General features: G+C 40.4%; 2 protein-coding genes across 3 annotated transcripts; one reads left to right on the top strand and one right to left on the bottom strand.

Moving 5' to 3' along the window:
• Positions 1-254: 254 nt before the first annotated feature.
• LOC110056824 (pyruvate carboxylase, mitochondrial-like) lies at positions 255-17,271 on the bottom strand. 2 transcript variants are annotated; one of them, XM_089292922.1, is made up of 17 exons: positions 17,155-17,271; positions 16,910-16,967; positions 15,058-15,483; positions 13,739-14,135; positions 12,411-12,714; positions 11,517-11,679; positions 11,164-11,346; positions 10,468-10,692; positions 9,379-9,634; positions 8,623-8,858; positions 8,170-8,331; positions 7,357-7,606; positions 6,720-6,964; positions 6,093-6,272; positions 2,645-2,741; positions 1,663-1,958; positions 255-1,275 (listed from the first exon to the last, which is right to left on the bottom strand). In XM_089292922.1, the coding sequence occupies exons 3-17, from the start codon at positions 15,412-15,414 to the stop codon at positions 1,018-1,020; spliced, it is 3,609 nt and encodes a 1,202-aa protein (XP_089149048.1). In that variant the 5' UTR covers positions 15,415-15,483; positions 16,910-16,967; positions 17,155-17,271; the 3' UTR covers positions 255-1,017. The 2 variants fall into 2 exon arrangements, with proteins under 2 accessions (XP_089149048.1, XP_089149049.1); XM_089292923.1 differs by lacking the exons at positions 16,910-16,967; positions 17,155-17,271 and adding an exon at positions 16,574-16,707.
• LOC110056672 (TAF6-like RNA polymerase II p300/CBP-associated factor-associated factor 65 kDa subunit 6L) lies at positions 17,254-27,382 on the top strand. The gene is made up of 12 exons (XM_089292924.1): positions 17,254-17,800; positions 17,887-17,973; positions 19,994-20,150; positions 20,806-20,865; positions 21,086-21,138; positions 21,465-21,530; positions 22,207-22,284; positions 22,508-22,603; positions 22,997-23,121; positions 23,691-23,823; positions 24,403-24,531; positions 25,068-27,382. Exons 1-12 carry the CDS (start codon positions 17,657-17,659, stop codon positions 25,860-25,862), a joined length of 1,923 nt encoding a protein of 640 aa, XP_089149050.1. The 5' UTR covers positions 17,254-17,656; the 3' UTR covers positions 25,863-27,382.

Genomic DNA, 27,382 nt, shown 5'->3' with positions numbered 1-27,382 from the left:
CAGTGCAGAGCGCGAGCTGGGCGCGATGGAAAGATAGCATTGTTCCTGTCTGAGATTTTGTTATAATCGTGAACTTTGTTTGTTTGTTTTGTTTTGCTGTTGAGGTGCGGCAAGATGACACAGCTCAACCTAACCGTTTATTTCAGTAACAGTCACTCTATTGGACTGGAGCTTTGTAGAAAGTTATTTCAAATTCTCAGCTACTATTTTGACAAGATATGGGAAGGTAACGGCTATATGATATAAGACAAGCCAGAGAATTATCAAGATGTTTTATTTCCTAAGTTACCGGTGATGTTTCATTACAAATTCAATTTACATGTTTACCTCTTCAAAAAATAACTGAATCTCAAGTGCTATTGTCTAGTGGATATTACTCGCTTTTTTATCTCTACGTTTACTTCTTACGTGGAAAGTAGCTGTCCTGCAATCTGGGACATCGTTAATATAAGCCCCATAAATTATTCGTTTCTTATTGCAGCTACGAGCTCTGTGAGTTTGCCCCCATGGTTTTTCGTTTTCTCTTTAGCAAGAGATATTCTCTTACGAAGCTAATAGATGTATAATTATTCTTGAGAAAATATTTCAAAATAAAATTCGGTGGAATCGGCTTGGATGTTCATTTCATTTCATGAGTTTTGGCAGTGTATTAAACGAACTTAAATAATAATTTAATTAACAGCCCAAAACCTCGGTTTCATATATTAGGTGAAAATTCAGAAAGATACTTTTGAGTGAAAAACAGAGAGTTTGGGTACCTTAATTAAAAGAAATTTTGATAAGTAGTTTTTCAAAAGGCACATACTTTAGCCTTTCAAAAACTTCTTAACGCTCTCTACATATATTCCCCAACTGCTTAAATGCTACTAAGTGAATCTACATTAGAATACACATCCAACGATTCTGCAAATGCAGCTTGGCTTTTCTTTCTAGCGGCAAATCACCACAAACTTCCGAAGCTCTCCGAAGATGAGCCGAATGACTACGATCGGCCTACGAGAGCGATATACACTGGAATCAACTAAGAGGTTCGATGTCCACCAACAGGTCTCCTGCTTCTAAGGTCTGGTTCAATTTGACGGAGATTTTATTGACAGTGCCGTCGATGGGAGCACTCACGTTGGTCTCCATCTTCATGGCGCTAAGCACGACCAGTGGGGAGCCCTTCTTCACGACCTCCTTCTCCTTGACCCGGATGCCGACAACTTTTCCCGGCATGGGAGCTCCCACCGAGCCTTTGACCGACTTGTCTGCTTTGGGATGTCGCGCGAGTGTCTGTGGAATTTAAGAACAGGAGTCAATGCTGAGATAATTTTGAAACACATACTGCGTGCGAGAAAGTAAGCCAAATATTCAGTACAGAGCGGTTTTCACTTAAGCGTTGAAAAGTAATTAGTTTTGCATCACTGCGCAAAACGTTTGGCTCAAAAAACTCGCGCCACTTTTTCATCCAGTCAAAGGTAAAACCAAAACCAAACGTGACGCGCTCGCACAAGTTTTCCCGCGCTGCTACATGTATCTGCTTCAAGCTCTGATTGGTTCATTGGATTGTCTGTGTCCTTTGTGATTGGCTAGAGTAACTACTTTGGTTTTGGTTTTACGACACCAGTTGAAACCGCTCTATATGTTAATAAATTATAAAGCGTTCATAAAACTAAATACCTTAGTGACAGACTTATCCTCCACCATCACCGTCCTCAGCTGTCCGTTCATCTCACAGAAAACTTCTCTTTGTCCATTGGGGTGCAAATTACTGATTGCCAAAACTTTAATGTTCAACACCTTACCAGGCTCGATGGCCACCTGGAACTCCTCGCCAATCTCAGGGCCAGTGAAGAAGAGCCTGGTGGGCAGCCCATCGACTGGACCAAACTCGTCCCGGAACATCATGTAATCATTAAATACTTTGGGGTACAAAGCAGCGCTAAGGACGTCTTCATCTCGGATGGCACCCTCACCTGTGAAACCAAGATAACCATTAAAGTTTACCGAGCTGCTATCTAACGATGCCGGAGTCCAAAACGATACGATTCCATTCGATTCCAATTCAAGACTAGCGGGTATAATCGTATCGTTGAACAACTTGTTGAGGAGATCTGGTATAAGGCTTGCAAGTAATTGTGTTGGTGATGAGTGGGGGAGGGGGCAAGTACCATTCCACTGTAACGGTATTTTTGGCGATCTGTTACGCAAAGTATAGTTTTTTAGCAGTGTCCCCTAATTAGTATGGTGTTTTTATTCCCAAGCTATAAGGTTTTTTGACACTTTAATAAAGTTCTCACTCACTCACTCGCAAGAACTAACTACGACAATCGATATTTAGTGATGGATTACTAAGAAAATTGTCAACAAAGAACAGAAAAAAGTTGAAGCAAAATGAACGGCACAAAAGTGACGGTTCCAACTGAAGTTTCATAGCAGCCTTTTTCCGAGAACAGACAATTTACACCAAACGTAAATAAGATGAACCCTCTAGATGAAATTCGGGGACCAAAAAGAAAAATTTCCGTTCCGAATTTTCAAGTTTCCTTTATCCCACAATTCACAGTACAAGGAATAACATAAGAAAAGTAGAGATTAGTCTACTTAGCGCCAGACCTGACCAAAGCACATAGTAAATAAATACTAAAGTTTTTGATCTTACCAAAATCTTCCTGTAGTTTCGCTTTCAGTGCATCAAAGTCAAGTGGTTCCAAGGATTCACCTGGTCTGCCATCAATGGTTGGACGGCCCTTTAACATCTGGTAAATTAAGATAAAGCGAACATGATAAAAATCCACAGAATCGAGAGGCGTTGAGGCATAAGGCCCCCGTCCTCACTACGCGGGACGAATTTGAAAACGGCGTTTTCACTCTGAAAACGTATCAATTTTTTTACGTCCACACTACGCCGTAGAAATTTGGAAATGCACAGTCACCGGTAATTTCGCATTTGTGTTTGAGGAGACCTCGGGCAGGAAAGTCACATGGTTATCGAGAAGCTCCCATTTCAAAATGTTTTCTGTCCACACGAAACTAACGAAAAGCCGGTGTTTTCAAATTCCTCCGGTCTCAAGAGCGTTTTCGAAAAGCTCCGTTTTCGTGACGGACTAGTGTGGAATGCAGGCCTGACCGTAGAAATTAATAAAGCTGGGGTTTTCACATTTCTCCGGCGCAGCGTAGATGGGGCCTAAACTGTAATCCTATCACTTTTATAATTTAAACCACTTGATATACGAGGAAACATGAATTACGGCGAAAGATGAATTTGAGTAAGGACACTTTGTAAAGTCTTCTTTGTAATTAGTACACCTTGAAAAATTTTCGTTTGATCGCTCGCTTCGGCCAGTCTTTTCAGCTAACGAGGTTTAAAATATCGCTCTTTCTAAAAGCGAACAAACAAGCGAAAGAAAACATAGTGGTTTTTGTTAGCTATCTGCACTGAACAGCAGTATAGGAGCGTGTGAGAACGGGTTCACTAGAGGGGTATAGGATAAAATAAATATAAATATAGGCTAGAGTAACGAGCCCTGAGAGGTCTGGAGAAATAAAAGAATTAGTTTCATCGATCACTATAGAGAGGAAAGTTTAACGGTTAACGTATAGCTTTAGAAGTGTCTCGCGCTCAAGCGATGTGGGGCGTCCGGTTTAAACTGTATACAAGCAAGCTTCCGAATCACCTTTTGAAAGGTACAAGTCAAAGCGAATTTTGTTTTTCGTTAATATGGACCCAAAACGCTGAAAAAAAAAAACGCACGGTGTCTGCGGTTTGTCTTTTATAATCAATAGCAGTAAGAAGTTACAGAACAATTTCAAAATAGGATTAAAAAAAATTAGAGTGATCGTACAAAAATCTCACACGGTGAAAAAAATATTCAGTTCAAACTAAAAAATTCGCAGACACAGTTTTGTTGTTTCCATGCCAAAGGTATACGCCAACCTTAATTGGAGTTGATAAACGAATAAGACTTGTTCAACTTGTAACTAAGTACAATAAGCTGGGATGATTTTATTCAATGAAGAATATTAAAAAAGAACACATTTCAAAGCGGTCTTCATAAGAAAATAAAATGTCTTTAGTGCTTTACACTTTTCGTTGTCCACTAAGCGAAAATAGAAATAATTTTAATCAGAAGCCAATCGACAAAGCCCTAGTGTTAGGGTAATTTATTTCAGCCATAAAAAATAATCTTTAACGCGTCGTTTACCTTTATCCTGCGAAAAGCAGAAAACTCAATGGTCGAAATGCCAGCTCTGACACAATTAAACGCAGGTGGGTAGTGTTATGGAACAAATCTCTCGCGCTTGTATAAACAAAGTGACAGCACGTTCAAAAAGAGCAAGTGCTTGCGATTCGAAACCTATTCAAAGAGTCAGAAAGTTGTGTTGCTCAAAACTCAAGTGGCAGCTGATATTCAGATCTCTCACAGAGTGACATAAATAACGAAATTATTCTATAGACGAGAGGTCGATAGGAAAGTACTACAGCTATATTAAGTGAAAAGACTGGCTGGAATAGGTCGAATTAAGTGAAATTGAGCAGGTGTGTCGACACTTGGAGAAAAACAAAAACCGAGTAACGTTTTCACTGAAAACAGAAGTGGCGCAGGCTCTATTGCCTGCATGTACAAATAAGAAAGAACTGAGAAATTTTGACCGTCGCTTTCTGGATCATTTTTGAAGTTGTCTAAGACCGAAAGGCAGCAGTATAGCACAGAAAATGCACAGATGGTTCTGGATCATAGGCTGGTTCCCGACCACTTTAGCCGTGGCATGCAATGGACTCGTGATCTGGCTAATCACCACGAGTAGACGACTTCGAACTACGGCCAACTGGTTTGTCATGTCGCTTTCCGTGGCTGATCTCTGCATCGGGTTGTTCTTATTTCCAATTTTGTTCACTTGCAAGAAAAAGTGGTTTTCATACACGGCGCAAAACGAACACATTATTTCGACGTGGTTGATTTTTTTTGTACACGCTTCGGCTATAAATCTGTGCTATGACAACGGATCGCTACGTCGCCATTGCCATGCCTCTCAAGTACATCACTTACATGACGCCCGGGCGAACTATGCGATTGATAGCCGTGGCGTGGGTCTTCCCAGCCGTTCTGTGGATTTTATACACGATTCTAATCCCACATTTTGCTGCTTCGACCTCCGTCGTCGCATTTGAAATCATCGTTAAGTGCGCGCTTGAAATTTTACCTGCTGTGTTACTGACCACAACGACTCTTGACATGTTAGTGATTGTTCGACGGCATAAGAAAGAGATCTCAACCCTTCTTGCCGACTTGCAATATAATCGGCACATTTCCGAGGACAGCCCGAGCGTGGTCCGACGGAGCCCCGAGACGTATTCGGCGGCAGTTATCGGAGTGGTCGTACTCGCGTTTGTTCTCGGCTATTTTGTCGAAAATTATTTCTCTTTCTGCCAAATTTGTCCGTTGATTTTGGTAGACGTTGTTTTACTGTTCCTGTTGATAAATGTCGCTGCAAATTCCCTTGCCTACGCGCTTTTAAAGAAAGACATTAGAAGAGAAGTGAAAACATTATTTAAGTGTAATGTTAAATGTAACCAGATAGGAAACAACAAGTAAATGCGCGACCATCGTCAACATCTTTAAGGTGAAAGACATGTTACAACCGTTTATTTCCTTCGTGCTTCGTGTGTCCAGCTAATGAAGTGCAAACCTACAACGAACGTTCCTTACGAGCTACATGCAAACGTTTTATTTTTCTTGGACAAAAGCGCTGGCAAGGAAACCAACAGACTATCCGCACTGTTTTGATTTTCCGTCCGATTTGAACAAGCAATTTTGAATAACGCAGAAAAATCTTAATCAAGTACAAAGTCCTGTTTTACACTTTGTTCTTCCAGCTAAAGTGTGGCTTGAATGCTGTGGTACGTTCTTAAGTCTCGACAAGGAAATCTAAAACAGGTTATTCGCCATTCTAAAGGGGTTGTGAGTTCCTAGTCTTTTAAGCGCGAACTGTATACGGGGTTTTTATGGCAAATATTCATTTTTCGCGATGAGTCTGTGATCTGCGATAAGACACAATCTTGAACGCTCTAAATGAAGCGCACTCTTAACCCACATTACTTCACTGACCTTGGTTCTAAGCGGCTCTGGAAAGCCTCCGTGGGGTTGTCCCAAGTAGCCTTGCATGAACTCGACTACAGATGAAGGGAAGTCCAGTTCCTCAGCCTTCATGAGCACGTCACGGTCATCCAGCTTGTTCTGTACCATAAACTGCGCCAAATCACCCACCACTTTAGAGGTTGGAGTCACCTAAGGAAAGAAAGTACTGTTAATTTCTGGATAGCGCGTTTTCACGCACGTGGTAAGCAGCCATGAAAATTTATTGGAAAAAAAGAAAGAGTTCACATAGGTAAAGAGTTCAACTCCCATAGGATTGGTTTCGGACACCATAGTCTGACTGAACATGCTCTCTAGTAAGCACTAGTTGAAGATGGGGGCGAAGAGAGACCCCCCACTCAAAACTCCACCTCCCCCCTTGGCCAATTCACCCTTGGCCAGTTTCTTCTCGGCCCTTCCGGCCGCGGTCAGTTCCTTCCAGTCGGAGCCTGTTCACAGGCTAGGGACACCACATTGGCCGCTGTTTCACTGTTTTGGGACACCAATATGGCTGCCGTCATGTGAAAACACTCCATGCCATCAACATGGTCAAAACGTCAGAGAGAGGGGGGGGGGGGGGAGGGGAAGGTACGTTCTTACCTTGACGACATCGCCCAGCAGGTCATTGGCCATAGCGTACTTCTTCTTAACTTCAGAAAACTGATCGGCCAGGCCAAGCGAGTAGGCCTGGAAGTGTAGGTTGGTATACTGTCCGCCTGGGATCTCATTCTCATACACGTCAGCATTACCAGTCTTCATTGTCACGGTGCTCTCAAATGGCGCGTACAGCTGACGCGCTCGTTCCCAGTACTCGCTGTACTCATGGACACGCTCGATTGGAATTCCTAAACGGAAGAAAATAAAGAGGATTTCAAACTTTGCTGCTTCCCTTGTTGTGCATTTTAGACGCTATGTGAGAGACAAACGCTATGCCCTCAGGAAACAATGAAACAACAACTACAAATTGGCAGCAAAATTTAAGGAGCTAAGTCAAGGGTTGCGCATCCTGAAAAGTTTACCATAAATTCTTCAAGTTCTTCGTTTGTAATCCGTGTCAATCTTCTCCATCCTAAACCGTCTTTGTTCCTTCGTGGATTATTATCATCTCTTTAGAGTTTTTCTATCGTAGTAAACTATTATTTTCAGGTTGCCTTCAATTTAATAATTCTGTACGTGGACAAAATAACTCAAAATACCGTGACCGGGCGCCTTTAAACAGCAATCTCTTCCAACAAACCTGTTTCCTTCTCTGTGTTTTGCAAGGCTGCTACAATAGCGCCCATGCTGGGCTGTGACGTCATACCAGACAGGGAATCGACAGCAACGTCCACCACATCTGCCCCAGCCTCCGCCGCGGCCAGCATGGAGGCTACGCCTGCTCCAGCGGTATCATGGGTATGCACGTGAATAGGCATCTTGGGGAACTGGGCCCGAAGTGAACCAATTAATAGCGTAGCAGCACTGGGTTTCAACACACCAGCCATGTCCTGCAATAAAGAACACATCATTCAAGGAATTAAGTTGTCATTTATCTAGGCTTTATTGTGTGGTTATCAAAAGACTCTGCCTGTCGCGGCAAAGCCCACAGTCACTATAATACGAGTTGTATGCTTAGAATAGAAGTGACCACGTTTGCTTTCAAAACTAGAGAACTTAGCAAACCACGACGGCAACGGCAACGAGAACGCCACCGAAAAAAAGGTTTAATGAGCAGAACAATGGCCATGCACGTGCATTTTAAGTTTTTCGGAATATTGTGTAGCCGTCCTCTGCAAAACAACAACGTGAAATGGCTACGTATTTTTTGGAGAACGCGAACAGCGGCGGCTAATTTTTCGTATTTTATTTGGAATTAAACGCTGGCGTTACATATTTAGCTTAAGTATGTTCTGAGACCAATACGCGTACTGAACAGATCTAGCCAATTGCGAAATTCGAGGGTAAACTATAGATTCATTTTTAGCAGGTGATGTCCTCGGGGTCGCCGTCGTCATTGCTTAAGCTTCCTTGTACTGTCATGTACAAAACGTGATGTAGGCTCTTGCTTTACCTTGATACAGAGAACATGGGTGCCGGCTCTGACCAGTTCTGATGCAAGATTCATGTAGTACTCAATGTTGTATTTAGTCTTGTATGGATTAGACACGTCTCCGGTGTAAGAAATGGCAGCTTCCACGACTCCACCGGCCTGGCCGGATGCTTCAATACCCAGCTAACGAAACGAAAAGAAAAGGCAGTCAAAATTTGAGAAGAATAATAACCTCAGCTGTTACATGTTCAAGTGGGAGGTTATTATTTCAAGCGACAATTAGCCATTTAGTGGTTGTCCCAAAAATTAACTAAACATACTTGGTCGTTTTGCTTAATTTTGTGATCTATAGTGAAACCTCTGGCTCTTGTTAAGCCGCCAACTCTTTTCCGTTCTCAGTGCGCGCTCACATCGGTTCTTGAGCGTTTACGTTGAAGATAAGCGCGCTTAAAATTTCACGAGACTCTGCATTACCTGTAAGTTAGGGAGATAATTTAGAGAGTCAAACACTCTGAAGATATCCATGCCATTCTGTTGTGCCTTCTCGCAAAACTTGAACACCACATTATCAGGGTAGCTGGTGTATCCCACAGCATTGGCGCCTCTGAGGAGCATCTGGAAAGGAATGTTGGGAACGGCTTCGCGCAGCTGCGCCAAACGTTCCCAAGGACACTCGTACAGGAAACGAAGAGCTACGTCAAACGTTGCGCCTAGAAGTAAATGGATTTACTGGTTATTTCATGGTGTTATGAGAAATACAAACAATATTTCAGAACGTTTCCAACCAATTTCCGAATTTACCCGAAAATTACGCGTGGTCACCTGGATGTTCACTAATTAGCCGCCGAAGGTGAAGTGATTATAGCGAACGCGTTTCGTATCAATCAATCAAAAACGCTCCAATCTTAGATCTTTGCCTTAAGAATATAATAGGGGACTGCCATTTGGCTTACCCTAAGGATATCCGCGCTTATTCAAGGGTTTTATGGATGATTCTTTTTATTCCAAGTACGGTGGAATATTTTCTTTAGATTCCCTCAGTGACGATGCCGTAGATCGGCGAAAGCTTGGACGTGACTGAATCGTCCATTTAGTCAGACATGCTACTGAAGGACAACTTCAACGGTTTTATTTCCACGAAATTTACTGAGAAAATAGCTCTGGCCATCAAGATGATGAATGTAATGCCCGTATGCAATATAATGTACAAGTCATTCCATATCCACTAACCTCCCCAACATTCCAAGCTGTACGCATTAGCAAAGTAATGCGACACAAAGGGCGCGACCTTCAGCATATCGTGAGTCCGCACTCTGGTGGCCAGCAGTGACTGATGGGCATCCCTGAAAGTTGTGTCTGTCAGCAGAAGCCTGTCGCTCTTACGAACACAGCTGGCAAAACCTTCAGGACCTTGCTGCAGTAACACATCTCGCAGACCACTAGGTCTCATAAAACCACACGAGCCAGAATTTGATGCTTTGGGGATCTGGAACGACACAAGGTAAGAAGAAAATATAGCCAGCCAACTGTCTTCTCCTTTACGACAGACATGTGTGTCATCTTGCAGCTGTCAGTAACAGTTACATCTAACAAAACTATGAGTCAACTGTTGGGGAAGCTAGCGAGATGAAACCCCGTCTCGGTTGAAATCATGGCATCAACTGACTTGCCGAAGGTACACAGTAACTTAGATATACTGCAAGATTACATTAATTTTAGTACTGAGATACATCTATACCGAAAATGGCGTCTGACAGATGGTTAAAAGGCACTGTGGATGGCATTTACTGAACTGCCAAACGTTTACTTCGTAAACGTATCTTAAGTTCGCACATGTGTCAAAATAAAAGCGGAGAGTTTATGTTTTAGCGTTGTTCAGTGATAATTTTTTTGAAAATGACACTATAAGCTAGCCAACGTTTTTCAATCACAAACAGTCTATAAGTTCGAGTAAAGAAATTGTTTCCCGACTTTGTAGCAGACATAATTACAAACGAGATACCGAAGTCAGAGGAAGAGAGTAAGGCTGTCATAGCTAGAAAAGAAAACAACTTTTGAAGGAGAATTCGTGAGGCCTTGAAATTCTGTGTCAGTCACGGTGCTCAATCGAGACCGTGGATTTGAACTTCCGCCCTTACACGGGGATGTTTTGGCACGTGACTCGGTCCACCGAAGCTCACGTGACAAATACACTGACCCGCCATATTTACTTGAGAAAGACGCTGTGAGAACGTCGAAAGCTTGGGATCGCTAAAAACATTGACTCTGCTTCGGTATCTTGTTTCTTTTTAATCTATAAGATATAATCCAAACCCTAACCTCAGGGGCATCGGGCGCATCTTTTGAAGGTTTCAGTCCAGTCGCAAGCGGTGTACAAGGTCCATTGACCATGACATTCCCAAGATATTGAAGCAGTTTCTGCGCGCGGTTTTGTCCTCTCTCCACCTTGAACAAGTCTGGTCTTTTCAGAATAAAATCAGTAGTGACAGCTCCTCCTAGAAAATCTTCTTGTTTGAGGAGATTCATCAAGAAAGGAATATTGGTCTGCAAACAAACACAGAGTAATTTTATTTATTGGAGCTTGGATCAAATGGTATGAATTGAAGCACTAGCTGACGGTAGCAATTATTAATAATGTTCCATTCCTAAGCAAGAAACTTTGACACTACTTCTCTCAAGTGACATCTGATAGACTACAAGATTCTCCTAGCAAATTGCCTTTCGCTTCCTTGTACAACAAGGGAGAATTTGACTTGACATCAAGGGTCACTTAAGGCTTTTTCTATGCACCCCTTGATTTGTTCATAATGATGATTTTCTCATTTATATAAGCGTTTCATTCTAACTATGTTCTGACTGAGCTAGAAAAAAATACCACTTGTGAAAGGACATTATCTGTCCCTCAAAATTTTAGCCCGTGCTTTCTATGTTACAGCAATTTGCCTGTTATTGAAAAGCAATTGTACTTTCCTTCGATGTTTACACAACTTACAGTGGACTTAACTTGAATCATACCTTGACACCTCTTATTCTAAACTCGCGCAGTGCTCGGAGCAGCTTGGTAGCAGCGTCTCTGTGAGTTGCACCGTGACTTATAACTTTTGTCAACAAGGAGTCATAGTGAGGGGAGACCACAGCACCAGGGAACATGGAATTCCCATCCAGACGAATCCCCATTCCTTCACCAGTGCGGAAAACCTACAACAGCAAGGAAACATACGAAACACGTGTTTAGAACTCTAAACCAAATGTTAAAACACTGCTCACGCAGTCATACTCTCTACTGTCCATGGTATGAGTAAACAAACTTGTGATACTCAAACAGCCTGTAAACTGTAAAATGTAAACTGCTACTAACAGTTACGTACCTCAATTCTACCGGTATCTGGTGTGAAGTCATTAGCAGGATCTTCTGTTGTGATACGAGCTTGAATAGATGAGCCGGTAACTTTGATATCCTCTTGACGAAGTCCAATTTCTTCCAAGGATTTTCCCTCTGCAACACCAATCTGCGCCCTCACCAAGTCGACACTGTGAGTCAACAAAGTTTGAGAGATATTTCAAGAAAGAATTAATTTAGTCACATTGTAATAATGAACATTACTAATAATTACTGGTATCCTTTAGGGATATCTTACTGAATGCCAACTGCACCGTTTGCTTGCAGTTAGTTTCACTCATGTTTGCTTAAAAGTTAGTTTTTAATTGTTGGAAACAGCCAAAATTTATACAATAATCAATGTTGTCCTTTCCAAATTTAACCAAAAGGGAGATCCAACTAAATTTGCAAATTAAATACATGGAAAGAAATTACATTACATAAATTCTTACTTTGCATGGATAAAGTCTAATTGCACATTAGTTGGTTTTAGAAGTCTTCTAATGTAATTTGCCATTTAATATGCAAATTTAGTCGACTTCATAAACAAGACTCACAGAATATTTTCATAATCAGCTTGAAAAATGGAATACTGATAACACCGCAATGTCTGTTCTTATCACTTATTTCCACTTGTTTATGTATTTGTAAATTGGTACTCTCTCTTTGATGATTATTTAATAATTCATTGATAATTGACAGTTAAATAAATCAACTACATGTAATGACTTGTACTTAGAACTAATTAACTTACTACACCAACTGTACTTATTTTTCTTGTCAGTATATCCCAAAGGGCAAGCTTGAAAAATGGAAAAGTGGTTTGTTTTGCACCCCTGCCCACACATACATGTAAGTTAAACATCAGGAGTAACTGGCTCACCCTGTTATCTCTTCCGTCACTGTATGTTCCACTTGAAGTCGAGCATTAACCTCCATAAAATAGTGATTGCCTTGTGGGTCCAATAAGAACTCCACTGTCCCTGCATTCTCATAACCTACAGCCTTACATAAAGCAATAGCATCCCTTGTCATTTTGTCTCTGATTTCAGGAGCTAAATCTGGAGCTGGCGCAATCTCTACGATCTTCTGGTGGCGTCTCTGAACTGAGCAATCCCTTTCATAGAGGTGAACCACATTCTTGTAGGCATCACCCATCACTTGGACTTCAATGTGTCGTGGTTGGTCTGAAGTATAGTTTGCCAAAATTTTGAGTGAGTGAAAATGTTGTCAGTGATGTGCTCAAAACACAAGTTAACTATGTTTGATTCAATAAAGTCCTTGGAAGAAGTTGCAATCCGTAAAAAAATATACTGTCTAAGTATTTTATAATAATTATAATAAATGTTGGTAATAGGAGAGCTTTTTCCTGACAATAAGCTGACAGCCCAGAGCAAAACTTGGTGTATTTTGCAGTTAGGTTAGTGGATTCTGTCTTTCATCTGTCTGGCAGGCTAGTGAAGATTCTTGAGAAAATTTTTGAAGAAAATCAAAGAAGGACATGGTATCTATGCCACTCTCCCAGATTATCCGGAAGTCTCCCAGACACTGACCTACAGTTCTAACAGATCTACTGTTCTCCCATACTGCTCACCAATTCTCTTGGATTCAAAGGAAAGCACTTATTTTGGCTGATTTTTGGCCTTTGGGGAGGGGGAGGGGGGAATTTTGGAATTTTGATGCATTCTTGTGGCAGAATCGGATGAGCTCTACTTTTAAGAGCTTTTTTTTTTAGGATCGAGAAGGTAAAAATTGGCAATCTCCTGGATTTAAATTTCTTTAAACTGCATCTCTGCTGTAAAAATAAAATTTTGGGGCGCTAGTGAGAATGGCTTTCAGAATCTTGCATGTACATCATGCTATAGCTTGCCCCAAGGACAAGTCTGAAATTTGCTTTTGTTGTGCACCCTGCAACATTGGAAAGAAAAAAAGCCTCAACTGAGCCAAGTGGCTGATACTGCCAGAACTTAAATCCCAGTTTCAGCATTAAGCAACTAGGAGTATTTTCTACTTCCCCCTGGATGAGATGTTAGTCCATCACAAAATTAAATCCGAAGCAGTTAATTGGTCCATACCTATGTAATACATCTGGGTGGAGAGAGTATTATAAACCATGAGAGCCCATGTATAGTATCGAGCCCAAGAACCCAACCTACAGGCGGAGTAGAAAAACTATCTGACCCAAAGCATCAATGGAATATGGACACTCACCAACAAACTTTTCAATAAACATAGAACCATCTCCAAAAGCAGCATGTGCCTCATTGCTGGCTAAATTGAAGAATTCTTCGACATCTTCCATCCTATGGATAACTCTCATACCACGCCCACCTCCTCCATAAGCTGCTTTAGTGATGACTGGTAGCCCATGCTCTTCACAGAAGGCTTTAGCTTCTGCAGCACTTCTGATTGGATTCTCTGTGCCAGGAACCACAGGTACACCAGCCTCTACTGCCACTCTGCGTGCCTCCACTTTGTCACCCATCATTTTAACAATTCCTGGGGATGGACCAATGAAAATAAGACCATTCTTGACACAAGCTTCAGCAAAGTTCGCTCTTTCAGAGAGGAATCCATAGCCTGGGTGAATGGCATCAGCACCAGTTTCCTAGATGATGTGACAAAAACACATTTTAATTAAATCATCATTCACAATAAGTATAGTTCCACCATGTATGTGGTGCAGTGGCGTCAAGCTGGGGTTTCATTAAGGGCCAGGCACTGGGCAAATTGACTGGCTGAGAGAATGGTTTTGCCTGCCTGGTTTGACCATCTAGAGGCGAATTTTTTCTTGTAAAGAAGTTCAGTTCAAATAGTTTTGCTCGCCTGAGGAAACCAGTTACCCTCCTGCTGAAAATGTTAATGGAACCCTGTTAAAGCACATTGCTTTCCAAAATAAGTGATCTTGGTTCGAATACCAGGGTCATTGAGGGAGAATAGCAGTCCAGAATCCTGAATTCTAGGATTTGATTGGCTTGTCACTCTGGACAGTTTTTCATGATACAAACTTTACTAGAAACTTAAGGTTTTCGTTCACTTTAAACTACAGGTAGGTACTAGGCTATGCGAACATGAAAAAAATAATACAGGAGTGAAAAGACGGATTTGGATAATTCATAAAAGCTATCAGGTCAAAACAGTTCTCACTGGAAAAGAGTTACACCTAGTACTAGTAAATATTTCTTTCAATTTTCAGGTCAATATTCCATGTCTAACTTCAAGCAAATGCCACATATTTGACAAATGAAACAGCCCAATAAAGGTTACTGAAGTTAGAAACAACTACAGGGCACCTTACCCTCAAACAAACACTGAAGAGAGCAACATACTAAGCCTTCTTCTCAACATCCATTCCCCACTCCTGAGGCTGGGGGACCCTACTCTTGCATTTGATGGGCTATTTTAAATTAAGTTTGGATTGCATGTCCAAGAGTTAAAAATTGAAAACTCCTTTTAATTATTGCTTTACAAAAAAAAAAAGTATTGCATTTTCATTCAGCCTTATGGCATCATTCCGACCCATCACTTACCTTTGCTATTTTTATGATCTCTGGAATATTCAAATAAGCAGCGACCGGTGGCATACCCTTACCGATGAGGTACGCTTCATCAGCTTTCTGTCTGTGCATCATATTGGCATCCTGTTCAGAGTAAATGGCGACCGTCCTTATCCCAGCTTCAGTAGCTGCTCGAAAAACTCGGATGGCTATTTCACCACGATTTGCGACCAGCAGTTTCTTGATCCTGCTCCTCCGTGGCTCGGGTTTCTGGCCCTGGTTGAACTTATTTCCTGCATGGATGTAACGGCATGTGGACCATATTCCACTGCTTACAGTAAACTGCTGTTGAATAACTTTCTTGAAGCGTGGAGCATGAACTCGTAACATTTTGTTGATGGTAATTCACTTGATTTCTTGGTCCTTGTTTGAGTATTAAATAATTTATGTGAATTTAACCTAAAAAAATAAATAAATGCATCTCAAATAACTGGACTGGTGTACACTGTACATGTAGGCTGGATATAGCTATGGAGTAACTAAATATTGGATATCCATGCGCAGTGGACATAGGAATAAAAGAGGGATGTACATGACATTCTATAGTCCCTCTTTTAAGATTCAACATCCTGAACTGTTCAAAGAGTGTTTTCTCATAAATTATCCAAAACAAAAAATGAAAACATCCAGAATTTAAGATTTGAACACCAGCTGTTCCTTCTTATAATTCTTTGTCATAATCAGACAATGGGTACTTAAGCAGCCTTATTGCAAATGTATACACTGACAGCAAGTTAACTTCTCAAATCTAATATGTACGACATGAAAAAATCCTGTGTTCTCTCAAGTGATAGAAACAGGAGTGAAAGTTTGGAAGAACAAGAAAGGCTGTAAGGGGGCACAAATTGTGCAAGCTGATGTAGATGACGTTTCCACAGCTTTATTGAATTTACCCAAACTTTCACCAGTTTCTCTCTGACTTGATAGAGACACTGATAAATTTTTTATATCTCTTTTGCAAAACAATGAGAAAAGAAGTGGGAAATGTGATTCTGTAGAGAGATATGACTCAGTTTCAAGCAATCTGTACAGGGTGTTTGTAAGGTAAAATGTAAATTTCTTTGATCTTGTATACACATGGCCCATTAAAATATCTGGAGACAATTGCGATCATCAAAGTTTCTGAAGTTCCCTTCACTTTTATGTGCATGTACTTATTTCATAAAAATAAACCTGAATTTTTTTTTGGAACAAAAAAATTAGTCCAGCATTCATTCGACCCAAAATTTAATTTAGTCAACACTTTCCAAACATTACCATGCTTATGAAACCACTTTTCTAGTAAACAAAGAAATCATATCGTTTAAAACAAATTGAAGTTTGTCGGGTTATTAATTATTCAAAGACGTGTTCTTGTTATTTTATATCAAAAATTACATCACGACAAGATTTCATTAAAATTACTGCAATAAAAGCAACGAGTACAGTTTACAGCAAACAAATTTTGTAACTCTTGTTGATTTCCCAATAAACTACTGTCTAGACGTACCTTCAATTGACACCTTACCCAAAGATCAATACAATGAAACAAGTTAGAATTCACTTAATTTTTCCAGCCTCGCTCTTTGCCACGAACACATACAAACTATTAAGTCATGACTGCTCACATGACTTCTAAAAATACTACTCAACTATGCAGTGAAAAAATCAAAACAAATCGGATTTGCTTATGGAATAAGTATTGGCGGGAGGGAGACGTGCCCGATCGTTGAAAACCGTTCGTGGCAAATGCAGGGGCAAGGGTCATCCGAGGAAAGTAAAATTAAAATGACTCATTCATTCGATTCGATTATCACGATAAGAATAACAATGGCTAGAAACTTACCTCGATCGGAGAGCGACTTACTGTAAAATAAATGTTGATCAAAAGGAGAGATCATGCCCTGAATAAAGAATATTATAAAAGCAGCTTAACGTTTTAGCTCACCCCATTGAGAAATGAACAAAACAAAAACAGTTAAAAACCTGCCCATTGGCACGCACAAAGGTAAGGTTCACTTTGTAAGCGTCTTAACGTGAATGGATGTAATGTTGAATTTAAAAATATAGAGCAAACAAAAACTCGCTCACCTGTGTAAGGGAAACTTCAAAAAAGAGTCAGCCCCGAGCCTGGGAGCGAAATATGAGCTGTAGTAGAACAATAGGACGTGCTCGATGTCCCGTGAAACAGAGCACGATGAGAGACAACTTGCGCCCGCAATGCTAACTTCCACAAACACAGGTAACCCAATTGCATTGGAGCTGCTTTGGAGATGCCATAAAAGGACAAAGATTTTGTCGAAAGTTGCGCTTAAATTTATTGAAGGTTGCTTAATTTAATCTTTTCAATGTTAAATCTGTTCATAAATCGTATTTTTGATTTGAGAAATCCTAACCTTTTCAGTGTGAGTAAGATCGTATTCTGGTTTTCCTGTGCTTTACCCCAGTCTCCAGAGGCCAAACCAACCAACATGGCGCTCTCACATACGTCCTTTTTCGCAACGCTTGTCAATGTGATTTTACAATATTTCATCGATTAGGCCACACTGTTGAAGTGACATTGCACAGATAGAAAAATTTCAAATTCTGCACCATGACTGAGGACTCCAAATTTGCGATAGTTTCTCCAAAGTCGGTGAAATTGTACGCCGAAATTTTCGGGGTGCAGGGTTTGACAGACGATCTGGCAAGTTCCCTTGCTGAAGATGTCACTTACAGACTTCGAGAGACGCTTCAGGTACAGTTGGATATTCCATCAGGTGATGCATTAACTTAAATAGTTCAATGCGATCTTCGTTTGATGAATTGAATCAATTTACACAGAGCGCATCTCAGTTTATGAAGCATTCCAAGAGAAGACGGCTCACAAGCGAAGATTTCAACAAAGCATTAGGAACCAGTAGCACAGAGGTGAAACTAAAGCTGAAGTCGTGTTTTTATTTTTTATATTTATGTAAACTCGATACAGCGGACTTTCGTAATCCGGGTCCTGGCGGAGGGGCTGCAGTGCGTGGAGGGTTAACTCTCTAGACTGTTCAGCTTAGTGCATGCACCCAGCTAAGGGAAAGACCACTGGTCTTTTGAGGTGGGGAGGGGGGGGGGGGGGGGGGGGGCGATGGTCAATTTTCTGGGGCATGAAATTTTTTCACACCTTTGGGTCGTGCATGATTTGTCTTGGTAGGCAATAGCTTGTGCAAAAATTTTTTTCAAAATATTTTTTAACATCAAAAATCAAAACTATGATAGTAGAAGGAACTTGCTTCATTTTTTTCCCCCACGGTTCAGTTTTTTTCTGTGCAGGAATTTTTTTTGGAAATTGCCCAACCCCCCCTCCCCTTGTCAAAGAAATAATGGTCCATCCCTAAGACCCTAACCTCCTCTATTGAAAGGCCTCCTTTCTCATTTATATACCCTCCCCCCCCTCCAACCCCACCCCCCCCCCCACACACCTTCCTCTAGAAAGTATCCAGTAGGGTTATATGATTTCTCACTCGCCATCATCTGTCTGCCTTTCCCAAGATGTTTTATGAACACTCAGGTTGACATTCATTTCCTGTTATTGAACCTCTTGGGAAAACTGTAACAAGGGCCTTGCGGAAAAGCTCAAAAGGCTTCAAAATCACGCAGCTCACATCTTAATGTCTTTGAGCTATGATTACATAGTCATTTGGATGATGTGTTCCGGGTATTAATTTAGGGTGGTATAAACTCTGTTATCAAAGATTAGAGAAGAAATCTATCGTGATCAAGATTTGTTTATCATGTCAATGCAAGTGCTTATCATTAAAGGAATAGTGAAAACAAGGTAAAGGTAACAGGTAAAGGTAAAATCTTTATTTAGACACGGTAATTCCTTCAGGACTATACAATATTTAATTTAAATAAATCTAACTACCTAACTAATTTAATATTGTAAATAACTACTAGAATAAGAGAAATGATAAAAAAACCTGCTTTACAAGGAAGCCGTGTATAAAAACAAAATAAAATTTATATAAGACCACTGTCAAAATCATAGTTCTTCAACTTAGATTTAAATTGATTAAGGGAGAGCAATTGTCTAATATTCAAGGGCAGACTATTCCATAGTACAACTCCGCTGTAAGAAAGACTTCTTTTACAGTAATTAGTGTGGGGCTGTGGGATAGCAAGCGTACCATCACTATCTCTTAGCTTATAAGTCAAAGTATCGGAACGGAAGACAAAGCGTGAACAAAGATATTCCGGAACCATATTATTTACAACCTTGTACATCATTATTGATTTATTAACAAGGCGTTGACGGTCCAGTTTAACCCAGTTGACCATCCTCAACAATTTATCAGTATTACGATCGTAATTTGAAAAAGTTATGACACGTGCTGCCCGATTTTGTAATTTTTGTAACTTTTGAGAAAGAGTGTTAGAACAGGATCCCCACACCGAACTGCAGTAATCGAGATGAGGTTGGACTAATGAATTGTAAACGGAAAGTTAAGTCTTATATGGGACCGAATACCTAATACGTTTAATGGTGCTAATGCCAGAAGCAATCTTTTTGGAAAGCTCATTGATATGACACTCCCAAGTAAGATTTTCATCAATGTGTACACCTCAGGATTTAACAGTCAAGACAAATAGGTTTTTCTCCAACCTTGCACTGATTATCTGAAGAGAAGTTTTTTTGTACAGTGGAGCTCAGTTGTGTAACAACTTACCTATAGAATTAAGGCAGTAACTTAGTGGTATAGCCTTAGGTCATAGCCAGGGCAAAGAGGATGAGCGAGTCTTCTTAGGGGTACTTTTCCAGGTCCCAAGCGTATTCACTTATGGAGGGTTCAACTTTACAGCGTATTGGATAAGAGTTTAATTAAATTTTAAGAGTCATTGTCCTCAAAATTAACTTTTTGTTTTTTCTTTGCGGATTTGTCTGTTTTTAATTTTTCACTAGCCTATTTACGGATATGGATCTTTGGAGGACATGTTGTTTCGCAGCACCAACACTAAAGATGGAGATATTTTCTTTGTTGAAGACAAGGAGATTGGGCTGAGAGAGCTGGCAATGAACGTGGCAATACCCACTGATCCTGGACAGAGAACAGTCAAAGGTGACATGTAAAGAATAATCTTTAATAATTTTGACAAGAAACTCGGTCGCACAATGGTCGATCTACACTCTGTAGGGGAGGAGCTTGGGAGGCCAGCTTCTCTTCCTTTGCCTGAAAAATATAAGCCTTCAGCTCTTAGATGAATTCACTTTGTTCCATTAATGAACAGAGAACATGTACACCTCCCTTGCCTCAGCCCCCTCCAGTTCTTTTTCAAGTCTGAAAGAAAATACAATCTTTACGCCTTGTCCCATAATCCACCTCTCCCTATGGGCACCCCTGGCCAGATCCATCGCAATGCACTAAGTGACTGATGACAGCTGACTATTCACGACAAACACCTGAGTCGTTAAACCAGCAGAACACAACAAAATAAAACAGAAGAAAGGGGTTTACTGATTAACTGAGTCAAGTGATAAGTCTCACCCTGAATCAGGTCTGAGTAAGAATTACAAAGCTGAGATGTTATATATCAAGTCACCATATTCAGAACACAGTGAACATTTAGAATTTGTGTCTAGTTGGTGGATTGTAACCACTAGGCTGATCTCTGGGTCAATGGTTTGCTGTGTGAATCATGTTACTATATATATTCTGTCTCTCTAGATGACCACATATGTCAAATCATTAAAAACCTGACATTTTTTTCCTGCAGCTTACTGGCTTCCTATTGATGGCTCACAGTCTGCAGGAAGTCATGCGCAGCAAAACAGCGGTGGGTTTATACTGATATTTAAGATTTATTACAGATTACAGCATAAATACTGCTTAATGCTGATATCTCTGAGATTATAGAGAGAGACTAGTAGCTGATGCATTTGTATTGTATCATTTAATTCACCAGACTGTCCATGAATAAGAAGTATGACACCTGTGTATTTTACTTAACATGCTTAAATTATTAAATAAATTAACTTTCTTTTGCATGAAATTAGGTCGAGTTAACAATGCCAATGAAGGTGGAGTTATGCAGCGACCTCTTTCAGAGGTGAATAACAATTTGACACTTGTTATGTATGGGTATGCAACATCTTCGGGGTAACTGTATTGTACATGTGGTACTTAGTTTTTCCAGGATAGTTAAGTACATACCTGGTTTTGGTAGCATTGAAAAGTATTTTTAGGAAGCTACAGTTCATAACTACACCCTGTAGCTCATTTTTGTAGCATCCTTTGTGTCACCAAACTTGATAAATTTGAGTTCCTTTTACTTTACTGATGATAGCATTTAAAATTATCTGATAAAGCAACAACAATTTACATGTAAGTACTGAAGTCTGTTTGCAAACAATCCATTTTTCCTTCTTTTCATAGGCGTGTTTGAGTTACTATGAACAGATAACAAAAGCCGTTTTAGGTGATGAGGAACAATGTTGTAGGGTAAGTCTGATGGCTACACACATGTATTATTGGTCTCAGTTAAGCAAATGCCAGTAGTTGTCTTTCCACTAATAATTTTTTGTGTTGCTGATTTCTGTAGTGCCCTTGGACATCAACTAAAACTCTAAATTCCAGTAAAATAAGTATAAAAACAAATCTAGAAATTAATAAACAATAAGTGAATTTGCACCTGCTTTGAACTTTACAATACTGAGACACTTAGTACAGGTAATCTTGTGAATGCAAGTGCTATTAAGGATTTACACTATGAGTGATTTTTAAAAATTCTCTTAAAATTGCTCAAGCCTTTTGCAAGTGCAATTATTTGAAAGAATTTTCAAATATCACGAGTAGTGTAAATTTATACTCAATTGCTCAAGCTTTCATGCAATTACTCATTTATTATTATGTCTGAGAAAATTGTGAACACATGCACATTAATTTGCACTGCAGTGCAATTTAAGAATTAATGATAAATTGGCCAATCACAGTGAAGTAATTTTCTCAGTCATATATTAATATTATAATTTGTACATGCAATGTATTTACATGTAGGAGTAGTGCCTGAAGCTATTTTTTGGTCTGTTCTCTGATTGCATAAGGTATCAGGGTCTGTGAGCTCAATAGAAATAAGTCAACATGTTGTAGAGTAAAATTTTTTCCTCTCAATTTGCAGGTGGCTCTTAGTGATCTGAAAACCAATCCAAAGATTTCTTCATTACTGGCGTATTTTGTGAATTTTGTCGCATCAGGGGTGAGAGGAACAAATTTTGATCAATAAAATTAATATTCTTCATTTAGTTGGAAATTTATTGTTCTGCAAAGAATTTTATGAATATGATTAAGCAGAGTATAATAATATTAATATTATGGGTTACTGACCTGGCTTGTTCAGTCATGACAAGATTTTTCTTGCAGAGCACAGAGGGTAGTACAGTATTTTTTTAAGAGATTAAGTTTTGTGTACTTTATTTCAGGTGAAGACCTACAGTCATGACTTGGCACAGCTAAGTAAACTTCTGAGTATGGTCAGATCCCTGATTGACAATCCTTCATTGTTCCTTGAGCCATATGTAAGTAAATAAGGACACTGTACTTACCGTTTAGTGCATTTCAGATCTATCTTGAAAAATACTTTCAAAAGATGGTAGAACAATGAAAATGAACAGTGAAAATGCTTTACTAAAGAACACACTTACTTGCTGAAAGAACCCTGCAATCAAACGAATAACAATACATACAAAGGTAACCCTTACAAACAAAGTTCATTAATTTTATTGTTGGCTTCAGAGATGCGACAGGAAATTTACAATACAGTGATGTACACTGGTCAGTGGAGAAGCAAAGAAGTTAACAGGAATCGACCGAATGACAGAAGTGAATTTCTTCCCCTGCCCTTATTATACTTCTTCATTGGCATTCAGAAGTAAATACATTTCCTCATAGTCATGATGTTTGCTTATCAGGTTATCCAGCTTGTGACAGCGGTCATGTATTGCCTGCTCGAGTCTCTCGCTGCATCATTGAATCCACAAAATGATCACTGGCGACTAAGGGATGAGGCAGCCCACATACTGGCTCGTATCAGTAGGTATGTTCTTAAGAGGGCACTGTTTTGTTACAGGCTGTTTACTTACAAATGGGGTTCATTTAGAACCCTGCGAACACTAAAGCCAGTGTTTGAGGGGATATTTCTAGGGGCAAACAAAACTCACTAACTCCCCCAGGAAACAGCAACTTGAAATTTTGACTCGCACGTGATCAGGTCATGCTCCTTGAAATTGCGGCAAATTTGTGTGCTGGCCAGCATCAAGCAAACAATTTTTTTGCAGTTTTTTTTTCTGTTTTTGAGTTGGGAGGTATAACAAAACACTTAATGACTGGCCATGTGGGAAACAGTGAGTTTTGTTTCCCCTCAGGGAAGGGTCTCAGGAAACAAAACTAACTGTTTCCTTTGGGGGCAGTAAGTGTGTAATGTTAGGAAAAACCTTAGCCTCCTTTGCAGACGCTATAATTTGTCACCCATTCCTCCCCAACATAGGACTGGGCCCTAAATTGAATCATAGCCTTGGTTCGCATGTCAGCATGACGTCACTGTTGCTTGGCAACGAACAGAACTTTGACCAATCACGCGACTGATATATTTGTGTTTCTGTACAGAAAATGTAGCAACCCAGTAAACTACTTGCGACAGCAGCTGCTAATGACACTACAAGAAGTGTTGTTAGATGATGGACGTCCTTTCTGTTCACATTACGGAGCAGTAGTAGGACTGACTGAACTGGGGCCCGAGGTAAAAAGCAAACAACAGATTCTAAATACAGACTCATTTTCTACCCTGTGAAACACAAAATGTTCCATGAACTCATGTTCCATGAACTTCAAGTGAAAAAAAGTGATCTTTTTTGCTTTGCAGTGAAACCACTTACCTTGCTTGTGATTCTAATGAGTTTTGAGCATTTTATGTCATTAATGGTTTGGTCTGTGAGGGTATTTTATTGGGTGGTGAGGGCTCCGCTTTCAGGAAACTTAGCTGGAGTTTTAAAGAGGCCTAAGTAGAAAGAATGCTACCTGTTTCGCACCATCCATGTTCGCATCCCTGAACTCATTATAAACTTTCTATTTTGGGTTCAACTTCACCTTCAGTGGATTAAAGAACAAGAAATAAACGCATTTTGTGCACTTGATTGCTAGCTGAGACTATGTGGGTGCGAACTGGGCGGGTGTGAAACCTCCAGCTACAGGTACCAGCAGAAATCTGTTTGATGTGCCTCCTTGACTTACTTGGTCAACAAATAGCACAGTCCAGACAAACGTTATTTCATGCCACAGACTCGTGAATGAACTGGTTTTGCCTTGTTGCTTATTTCAGGCTTTAGAACAATACGTGATGCCACATCTGAGGACCTACTGGAACCAGTTACAACAAGTGTTAGACGATAACAGCCAATCAAATGCTCTCCTTCAAGAAGAAGCCTACCAAGTTTATGGCGCTCTTCTGGTATATTATGTGGTTTATTTATCAATGTAAATTAGCTAGGGCTACAGTGTGTAGCTAATTCTACATATCTATTTTTAGCACCCTTCAAGTAGTTTTTCCCTCCCTCAAGAGAGAGAGGCCTGAAACTCGACCAAAACATTCCATACTGATTACGTGCTCCAGAGAGATCTGTGAAGACTGAATATCGTCAGCTTTATAGCCAAGCTTTGCCGCTTGGTTTGGTAAACAAGTAGTGAGAATAGCCTTCCTTTTGTTGTTGTGTTTTGTTTTTGCTGTGTTTTGTGCTAGACGCCTTTTCTTCGAATGAAGCCCTTCACAGAAAAATATAAGAGAGAGATGGGGCTACTTACAGAAGAAGAGACGGAGGGAGGGTAGTTGATGAATGTCTTGATCATCAGAGGTGTCTGGAATAGCAAACCATTGCCATTGCCCTCCCTGTTTTCATGTCCTTCTATCTTATAGGTGTTGCTATTGGTGAAATAATTTTTGCACAGCATTATAGTGCTTATTTTCCTTTATATTTTTTTTTTCTACAGCAGGCCGCTGGTTGCCTGTTAAAATCAAAGCAGCATGGCGGCCCCATGAACACTCTCGGCTTTCAAGTCAACAACTCGCACCCAGTCTTGCGCAGTAATTTATCCCCGTGGGCTGGGGCGAGTGTACTTCAGCGCCCAGCTCCCGTAGCTTCTTCTCGATCCCGGTTGAGCTCGACCGGTCACGCATCCAATCCGCTTCAGCTCTACCAACAGCTGTACGATGTGTTCGGCGATAGTCTGGGGCCCAGGATTGCGCATAACAACTGGCAGGACGCGGCTGTCACTAAGACCAACCAGCTGCGGATGCAACCATTTGCACATGCGTATTTCCCAATACGGCCTCTTCCACGCGACGCTAACATCCTCAAAGAGCTTATACGCAAGGCGAAAGAGAAATTAAAACCCACGAGTTCACAGAAAAGTTCGCTAAGCACCAAGAGAAAGAGAAATATCGAGGAGGAAAAGAACACAGAAAGTCAAAAAGAGAGGTCGAGGAACAAGAAAATCTGTATGACATTTAGGCCCATGCACACGACGGTCTCGAACACGCCTATGGATTTAGACCCTGAAGAGACGAGCCCCTCTCGAACCAGAACTGCAGGGACCCTGAGAAGGGGTAGCCAACAAAAGGAGCTTGTAAAGGCACGCAGACATGTACAAGAAACAGCAAAGATTGAACAGAAACATTTGAAATGCGCTGTAGAAACTGGTCGCATTCGTAGAAAATTTAGAAAACCAAGTCTTTCACTTAATAACAAAGCTAAATATGACTATCATATTGGTGTAACCTTATAACAACGTAACTCGACAACCTTGTGAATTACCCTGAGAGTTAGTTACGTCGTTAGATCAGCTCTTCTTCTTTATTTCCAAATGTAAAGATCTCAATAGACGTTGAATATACATCTAGAATGCTTCCCAGCCTCATTCCCGCCCCCCTAGAGAACCTGGGGGCGAGACTGAACGCTTACTTCCATTGGTCTAACGCTATTTAACAACTGTTCCACTTGACTTCACAGCACATGTATGAGCTCACAGCCTTCTATTTACCATGAGCTACAATTTCCGCTGAAATAAATCTTATTTTTTTCTCCGTCCTGAATGTAAGTTTGAAAAGTGCATACCCTTGGTTTCTAGGAATTTAGACCATACATGTGGTAGCTGCAAGTAACTTTGAGAAAGAACAGCAAAGTTCGCATTAAATTTCGCTTTTGTTTGTTCCACCATAGTCTCCTCTACTAGCTGTGGTTTCATCGATTCGTTCAGCCATGTTTGTTTCTTCGTCGTTTTATGACCTGGTATCTACAAGACCCTACAAGTAAGGAAGCCACTGAGCGCGTGCTCGGTTGCATGTTGAAGAGGTTTTCTAGCTGAATAATCTGTTTAGCGAGCCTCTGTAATAAACAGTCCCTGTTTTTGTGTGCTCCATTCTTCCCAACCCTTGATCTCAGACTCTCTTTTCTTTTTTGGGGTAGTTTTAGTATCATGTACATACTGAACAATTTCGCCGAACAATGTACTGTACTGTCAATTTAATAATTTCGGTTTCGGTTTTGGAAACCCGCAGAGTGAATTCAAAAAAATCATAATTTTTGCCTCATCACAGAATTTTGGGGTGTGTGTGTGTGTGTGTGTGTGTCTGTGTGTCTGTGTGTCTGTGTCTGTGTGTGTGTGTGTGTGTGTGTATGTGTGTGTGTGTGTGTGTGTGTGTGTGTGTGTGTGTGTGTGTGTGTGTGTGTGCAATAGGTGGGTCATACCAGAAGGGACTAATCCCTGCATGCAGCCAAAATTCACCTCGAACGGTGTAAACTCCTCAAGGGACTTGCCCGTATAGTTTGTGTGCGCTTCAATGTTTCCCTTTTCGTTTTGCACACCAGAAACGCCGACAAAATACTGTCAACAGATTACGGACTCGAATTGAATAGCCGGAAACTGACCGTAAATTGTGGAGAGAACACTAGTCAAACCACCCCAGGGGAAGAGTCCCTTTTATCTCTCTTTTGAGCGGAGAGGTGACGCAGATGTACCGTAAGAAAGGCTCGCTTTGCAGGGTTTGACCGAACAAAATTAAAACTTGCGATTTTACAAAGCTAGCAAAGAATTAGAACTAGGTAAAGTTAGTTTGAAAACAGCTATGAACGATCACGGATATTTCAGATGCGATTATAAGTGATCGCATGACTTCCGCCCGCTTTTCTGAATGTGATGGTTGAGTATCAGTTTAGAATACAGAAGCGATTGTGTCACGCTAGGCCATACAGATGAATCGGGTAAGGTGATCATGATCAGTAAAAAAGAAAAAAAAAAAAAAAAAA

The sequence above is a fragment of the Orbicella faveolata genome, unplaced genomic scaffold (assembly GCF_042242905.1).
Source record: "Orbicella faveolata isolate gen_17 unplaced genomic scaffold, um_ofav_v1 contig_24, whole genome shotgun sequence".
Classification (NCBI taxonomy): domain Eukaryota; kingdom Metazoa; phylum Cnidaria; class Anthozoa; order Scleractinia; family Merulinidae; genus Orbicella; species Orbicella faveolata.
The sequence above is the reverse complement of the archived record's forward strand: the minus strand, read 5'-3'. Positions and strand labels throughout refer to the sequence as shown.